This window comes from Vulpes vulpes, chromosome 8 (genome assembly GCF_048418805.1).
Source record: "Vulpes vulpes isolate BD-2025 chromosome 8, VulVul3, whole genome shotgun sequence".
NCBI lineage: Eukaryota > Metazoa > Chordata > Mammalia > Carnivora > Canidae > Vulpes > Vulpes vulpes.
Window position 1 is genome coordinate 74,643,344 of NC_132787.1, and position 7,892 is coordinate 74,651,235.

Below are 7,892 nucleotides of genomic sequence, written 5' to 3' on the forward strand. Positions count from 1 at the left end.
TATTATGTGTCAAATTATTAGCTAATGATATTATGAATCCATTATGATAAAGACATGTAAAACTTTCATTTCAAATGTATCTTATCCTTTATTTATTTTTTTTAAATTTTAATTTATTTATTCATGAGAGACACAGAGAGAGGCAGAGACAAAGGTAGAGGTAGAAGCAGGTTCCATGCAGGGAGCCTGATGTGGGACTCGATCCCGGGTCTCCAGGATCACACCCCAGGCTGAAGGAGGCACTAAACCGCTGAGCCACCGGGGCTGCCCTCATATGTATCTTATCCTTTAGATTCATCTTTGGTGGGGCACCCATCTGGCTTAGTTGGAAGAGCATGTGACTCTTAATCTCAGGGTCACAAGTTTGAGCCCCATGAGGTGTGTAGAGATTACTTAAGTAAATAAAAACTTTAGATTCATTTGGGAATACATATCATAATATTTATAATAAACATGCAGAAAATTAACAAATAGTACTCTTTTTGATAGGGTTGTATGAACAAAAATATTTGGAATTCACATCTCTAGGCCATAGGCTCTCAAAAGGAAAAGAGAGAGGGGTGTACAGGAAGCATTTTGGATGTTGACTTAACTGGATGTGGCAGTTGGTGGATGGTGGGACAAGATCAGGAAAGAATAAAAAGTGACTCAGATTTCATATTGGGATGACGTTTAGGTGGGAAGACATGGTGCAGAAATGATGTCTAAAGGATGAGGTGGTTTGGGAAGATGAGAATGAGGTGGATATGGATGGGTATCAGTGCATGTTGGTCTCTCAAGATGACCCATTGTATTTCTGAATGGAAGATTCTTGGACTACTTGACCCTCTATCCTGGAATCAGCCACTCACATCTCAGGATGAGGTAAGTCCTCAGGCTCTAAATAGAAGTTTGTGTTGTGATTTTTGCCCCTCTCCTTGGTGAGAATGACAGGATGTCCTTCCATTTTGGAAGTGCCTATGAACCAGTCAGGAAAGGAGACAGATTGAAAGACAGAGGTGGAACCCTCCCTACTATGGAAAAAGAGAAACGGCTTCTGTGCTTTCTTCTCCCGGTACATATCCATGATCTTTTTCTCCTAGGATTAGGAAAAAAGGCTTATTAGAGAGGATTACTGAGAGGAAGGGTCTAAACTAACACAGCTCTGAGAGTACCTGCCTTCCCTGAAGGGAGGGAAGAATGCCAAGGACACAAGCAGATGAAAGAACACAGGTGTCAAAACAGGCAACCTGCTGGTTCCCAATAGCTTGACTCCACTCCAGGATCCCATGACACCAAGTGCTTCTGATTCTAGGAGAAAGCACTACCTTCCCTGAGAATAGAGGCAGGCTTAAGTCTCTTTTATGGGTGCTCCTGGTGGGCACTCATCTGCTGGTGTAGGCATCTCACAAGATTCCCAGCCTCCAAGTAGGCTGACATCTTACAGCTTTCATCATAACCAGAAGGATTCACTTCATAACTACAAATGCTACCTTCAGTATAGAGACCATAAGCAAACAATCCACAAAATCCAGACTAAAAATCTCTTCCTTGTCTCCTATGCCACATAGTGGCCTTTGCTTATGTGGAAGCAGCCCAGCATCTTGGAGGAATTTCTGGGAAGCAGTCAAAGAAAATTGAGAATGGAGAAGCCACCATTACTTGGCCTTTTCAACACATTCTCGTGGGTGTATTCTCTGGCTTTGGAGAATGCTCTCACATTCAAATGAGTGTAACACCCATGCCAAAAGTAGCACTTGTTGACTAGGGGGTCAGCCAAGTCACATTTCTTTCCTTAAACTGAACAACGCAGGATTGAAAAAAATGTTATTTTTATTCAGTGATATGTTACATTAAATAAAAAGGGAATCATCTCCCAATGCTTCTCTCATTAGCTGTACAACCACTCACCTTTAGCTGCAGAGAAGGCTGGCCCTGAATTTCTGCACAGAAGAGACAGAGATGGTTGCCCTTGATTCCCAAGTAAACTGGATTGCCTTTTCCTGCATCATGGAATTCTTTGTCTGTACATGTTGTTAAATCAAGACTGACTGGAAACACAAGGAAAAATGGAAACAGGTAGCATGCTCTAAGAAGCAGAAAGGCCAGTCCTTCTGGCCTGACACTCCTCCCAGCCTAGGGGGGATGCTGAGCTGTCAGGACTCCCCCAAAAGGCTCCTCCCATTTGCCATGTAGCTGAGACCCTTCATTCATTATTATCTGAAGCCCATTTTCATTTTTCTTACTTGATATATCAGACCTCTAGTTGTTACCAAGGCATATTGCATCCCAAAAATAAAAATAAAATTCCCCACCACATTTGCAGCTAAATTTGATCACATGCTGAAGCTGTAACCCATCAGATAAATGTGGAAGTGTTGTGCGGGATTTCTAAGAATGTACTTTAAAAGGAGTTGACTCAGCTGGGAAAAGCTCCTTTCTTATCCCCCAGGTCCTCTTCCTGCCAGCCTCAAATACTTGGATGATGGTTGAGGAGAACTTGAGCTTGGTGAAGCAGAAAGCTAGAATCCTTGGACAATGAGAGTATCATGGAACCACCACATTGGCCTCAACCTACCTGGTCAGGCTTCTTTTTCATGAGAAAGCAATAAATTTTTTAGTTAAGTCCCAGTTATGTGGGTTTCCTGTCTCTATCAGCTGAATTTAATTCCCAACGAATTTAGCCTGGGTGTTCTGCATCTATCCTTCTGGGTAGGGGGCCAAGAATTCTCCAGTCAACTCTCTTTATTGAATGCCCACTCAGGACAAGGCTGCATGTGAGCATCAGAGATTTAGCTGAGGATATGAGAGACATTGTCATTGCCCCCATGGAAAATGAAACCAAAAGATGTAAGCAGAAAAATGACCAGAATCACAGTAAATTGCAATGCCTACTTTGGGGCAAGTGTCCAAAGTCTGGGACAGCAGAAGAGCCGATTTAGATAGAGAAATCAAGAAAGACCTCTCTGCAGAGGTGAAGTTCAAACCAAGATCCCAAAGTTAAGAGGATGCTAGTAAATGAAGATATGGAAATAAGGTGCTAGAGGGGATCTGAAAGGAGAGTGTCACAGGGGAAGAACGGATAAAGGACCTTATGTGGCTTTGAAAGAAGACTGGTGCCCCTGAGATCTCCCCACTAGCCCCCACTTCCCACCTCCAAAACACAAACATATGGGAATGATACTTTTCAATTAAAATAGTTCAAAAGGCAGAAATCTCACAGAGGAAGACATAGACATGGCCAACAAGCACATGAGGAAATGCTCTGCATCACTGGCCATCAGGGAAATACAACTCAAAACCACAATGAGATACCACCTCACACCAGTGAGAATGGGGAAAATTAGCAAAGCAGGAAACCACAAATGTTGGAGAGGATGTGGGGAAAGGGGAACCCTCTTGCACTGTTGGTGGGAATGTGAACTGGTGCAGCCACTCTGGAAAACTGTGTGGAAAACTGTGTGGAAGTTCCTCAAAGAGTTAAAAATAGATCTGCCCTATGATCCAGCAATTGCACTGCTGGGGATTTACCCCAAAGATACAGATGCAGTGAAACACCGGGACACCTGCACCCCGATGTTTATAGCAGCAATGTCCACAATAGCCAAACTGTGGAAGGAGCCTCGGTGTCCATAGAAAGATGAATGGATAAAGAAGCTGTGGTTTGTGTATACAATGGAATATTACTCAGCCATTAGAAACGACAAATACCCACCATTTGCTTCAATGTGGATGGAACTGGAGGGTATTATGCTGAGTGAAATATGTCAATCGGAGAAGGACAAACATTATATGGTCTCATTCATTTGGGGAATATAAAAAATAGGAAAGGGAATAAAGGGGAAAGGAGAAAAAATGAGTAGGAAATATCAGAAAGGGAGACAGAACATGAAAGACTCCTAACTCTGGGAAACGAACTAGGGGTGGTGGAAGGGGAGGAGGGCGGGGTGTGGGGGTGACTGGGTGATGGGCGTTGAGGTGGGCACTTGACAGGATGAGCACTGGGTGTTATTCTATATGTTGGCAAATTGAACACCAATAAAAAATAAATTTATATAAAAAAACATAGTTCAAAAGGTCACTCTTAATGCTTTGTAGAGAATGGATGAAGCTACACAAATGAAGAGGGAGGAAGCACAGTGAGAAGGCAATAGCAGTGGCCCAGGTAAGAAATGATATTATCTTAGAAATAAGGCATATTTTGCACACAGATTCATCAGTCTTTGCAGGTGGATTGAATAGAGATTGAAGCAAGGATGCCTCCTGCACTTCTCACTCGAGGAAATAGGTGATAGTAGTACCATTCATAGAAATGAGGAAGACTAGGCTCATCAGCAGTTTTGAGAAGACAGATGCATAGTTCTGCTTGGAATAGATGAAGTTAGAGATGTCTGAGGGGACACTGAGAGGATGTGGATAGATTGTTTAGAGGGGACTTCTAGGTTGGAAGCATAAATGCCAGAGTGATAGACACAATACATCAATGAAAGAGGCCAGCTGCCAATCCCTTTAGAGGGGTTGCATAATGATTGCAGACTGAGATCTGAGGATCCCCAGCATTTGGAGATTTTATAGAGAAAGTGGAGTCAGAAAGGAGAATGCCAAAGAGAAGCCAGTGAACCACAAGAGGATGTTCCTACAGAAGGAGAAGATGGGGGGTGGTTCAGGAAAGAAGGAGTTATCAATTATGTTGACTGTAGCTGAGGAACCAAATAATGTGAGGACAGAGGAGTGTATTTGGAGACCTTGGGAAGAAGAGCTTGAGAGAACAGTTCAGAAGTCAGGTTGTTTGATGAAAGCATGAGCAGGAGATGAAGTAGAAATAAGTTGTATAGCCAGTTCTTCTATGAAGTTTGGCTGCGACTGGTACATAGAACGGTATGGTAATTGGTAGGTGGGGGTGGGGGGAAGAGTGGTAGTAGGAATGGAATGTGGGAATCAAGAGAAAGTGTTTAGTATTAACTTAGAAATATTATATTAGAGCATGTCTTTCAGTGTAGAAAGGGTCCAGTAGGCAGACAAAGGTGGAGTATGGAGGGAAGAGAAGAATTAAATCAAACACTGAAGTCCTAGCAAGAGAAAAAGAAGCTGAGATAGATTGACTTTTGCTGGGAGCAGAGAATATCCTCCATTATTAGAAGAGAGGATACTGAATTAGGAACATGTGTTGTTTTGGTGGTGAAAAGATAATCAAGTTTGATTCTGGAGACATAGGTAGTGATAGTTAAAATTTAAAGGAGAGAAACTCCAAGGAGGTCAACTGCTGTCTAAGTGGACAACCCCTTATTATCTGAAGACATTTTCTCTTGGTAAGAACTGCCAATCCCTTGCACCCTCACTTCTAGATGCAGGGTTTCCTCTCTGGAAGGGAACATTCTTATCCTTTCTGTGAGCATTGGGCTGCCACCCAGAAGTAAGAGAGGCCCTGGCCAGTTCATGTAAGTTTGGCCCCATCCCCAGTGGAGGTGGTGTCCCGTTTAGAGGCAACAGTGGCTTTGATTGTCACTCACCAGGTTTGACATTTCTGCTAAAAGGAGTTGCTATTAATGAATTTTCTTTCAGGACCCACACCATTTGTAGAGAATCATAAACACCAAAGATTCTGGGAAATTCTACACCTGCCAGAAGACAGAAAAGCATGAAACACATATGAGGTTATTATAAACTTCAGGACATAATAAGAAAAGAGCTAAATGGTTCTGAGATTTTTCAAATGCAGACTTTCCAATCTCAGTATTTTAGCAAAAAATAAACGCATCTGTAAGCTGAGTAAATGATGGGGGCCTTTGTACTCTATTGTCTATGGTGAAGCAGAATGGAGATATTTTCAAACTGGTTTGAAATTCACCACTCACTTTGTGGGGTGGCCATGATAGCTTCTGAGCTTCCTTAAAGGGAACAAGGTAGATCAGATGATGAAGAGGAGGTTGTCAGCAGCTGGTCTTGCTGGGGAAAGAAAGAAGGAAAACATGTCACCCACTTCTCACCCACCTATACCCTGGAATTTTACATCAATTTTTTTTTTAGAAAGCTGACCCAAGATCCTGTCCCAGATGCATATTTGAGACTAAGGAGGGGGGTTTTACAAGGCCAGAAAACCCCAAATAGAAATTCCTATCTCTGGTGTGACTGGGTAGTCCTGGTTCTCCAGATTCTGATGCCCTCCTGTGATCTGTGATTGTTAGGAGGCTCCAGAACATTACCTTAGCCACTGTTTGGTGCAACAAGTCTCTGGATTTAAAGGAAGGAATGGAGAGGAGACTGTGCATCTATCTTCATTCTAGCTTCCCACACTGCTGGTGAGTCACCACTAATTCTGACTTCAAGCTTCAACATGACTAAAGTGGCAGCAGACCTGCCTCTCTGACCCTCATCTTCCCCCATTCTTTATCCAAAGAGGCATCACTTGGAGCTTGTACATGGACATTTACAAGCTCCATTAGGTGTTCTGACTGTCAGGGGCATATGTCCCTGAGCTTCTGATTAGGGAACTAGGACAGCTCCCCATGAAGGCCACAAACTTCCCATAGTTAGAGCCAGTTGTTCATATCTCTCCCTGCTGCAGGATCCTCACGGCCTGATTCAATAGTTATCACTGGACAGGGAGTAAGAAAATCACTACCTGCCCTCTTGAAAGAAGCCCTAGCTCCTCCAATACCCTGTGCCTTCCACCAAGGGCCCCCCAAGGCTCCCCAAGGCTAGTAATAGAGCAGTGAAAGAAGACCCCCCACAAATGGCATCTGAGCTGAAGTTACCTTTGTCCAAGAGATGCTCTTGTCCTGGGATCCAAAGTTAAGGCTCTATCTGCATCAAAGAGCTCTGGAAAGCTGTCTAGGACTCCTAGTTCTTTTACTGAAAAGGAGACACCAGGGACCTAGAGAAGATCAAAGGTCAACAGGCTTCATGACTTCAAGCTGTACCTGTAATCTGTTATTATGGACTATGCCTTCCTCTGGACTGAGGTGCTCTGACTGACTCCAACAGGTCCCAAGCTTTTTATCCACACAGGGAAGGAAGGAGGTTCTGCCTCACTTGGGCTGGGACTGCCTGGCATTCAAAATTTGCTGGTTCCTGCTGCCAGAGATTTCAGTGAGTATTTATGTAAATGTCAAACAAGCACAGCTATGACTTTTCTATTCACCCTGAAAAAGTAGGGCATGCTAAGCCTTTAAGAGCAACAGCCAGGAAATATAGTCATCAACACCAAGTTTGAGGAAAGAAACATTATGGGATTGCCCCCAGGACTGATGACTGGATTCTGTTGCCACAAAATGACATACTGGAATGTTATTCCTGGGGGTAGAAGCCCCAGGTAGGTTCAAGATAGGCTAGGGAAGGGATGGGTCCCCTAAGACCTGTGCAGCTTGCAACTACTCCTGGTCTACAGTCACCATAGTCTCTGCCAATCTCAGACCAGGTAAAAATCCCCCAGTGTATGCTTCCCCAGGTTTTCAGAGTCTGTGTACATGCTGCTTCTCCACTCAAGAGAGCCACACCTGGGCAAAGTCAGCAACTGAGCATCCTGCCCATCACAAACTAGATCACTGCCCTGGATTATTGAGAAAGGAGCCTGGTTCCCAGATGCTCCAGCGCTCTCAGCTATTAGACATACATTAGGTCCTCTGTGAAGGAAAGTTGAGGCAATGCCATTGATACTCTTCCCCAATCTCCTCAGGCCAATTGAGTTCAGTGTCACTGTGGCAGTTCCCAGTACCTGTCAGCTTCACACCTCAAGGATATTCATCTCAATGGTAACCTCAGTCAATGGGGGAAGGAGCTGGTGGATAAATGTCCTAGTGTCCTCAGCTTCTAGTGAGACAATGGTAGGGTTTCTCAGGGAGAATCCACACTAAGATAGTTAGTTTAGTGTTCAAAAGCCAGAGACTTGGGATGCCCACGTGGCTCAGTGGTTA

At 43.8% G+C, this 7,892-nt stretch overlaps 1 protein-coding gene across 1 annotated transcript; it reads right to left on the reverse strand.

Annotated features, from left to right (window-relative positions):
* Nucleotides 1–388: 388 nt before the first annotated feature.
* Nucleotides 389–5,850, reverse strand: LOC112916862 (interleukin-36 beta-like). The gene is made up of 4 exons (XM_025994713.2): nucleotides 5,835–5,850; nucleotides 5,490–5,597; nucleotides 1,891–2,030; nucleotides 389–1,078 (listed from the first exon to the last, which is right to left on the reverse strand). The coding sequence occupies exons 1-4, from the start codon at nucleotides 5,848–5,850 to the stop codon at nucleotides 848–850; spliced, it is 495 nt and encodes a 164-aa protein (XP_025850498.2). The 3' UTR covers nucleotides 389–847.
* Between the last annotated feature and the right edge of the window lie 2,042 nt (nucleotides 5,851–7,892).

Bases quoted from the DNA above. Each gene is read 5' to 3' on its own strand.
- LOC112916862 (XM_025994713.2), bottom strand. The intron at 2,031-5,489 runs GTGAGTGACAAT...TTGTGTTTCCAG, and splicing joins TAGCAGAAATGTCAAACCTG to TCAGTCTTGATTTAACAACA. The intron at 1,079-1,890 runs GTGAGTGGTTGT...TCCTAATCCTAG, and splicing joins AGCCTTCTCTGCAGCTAAAG to GAGAAAAAGATCATGGATAT.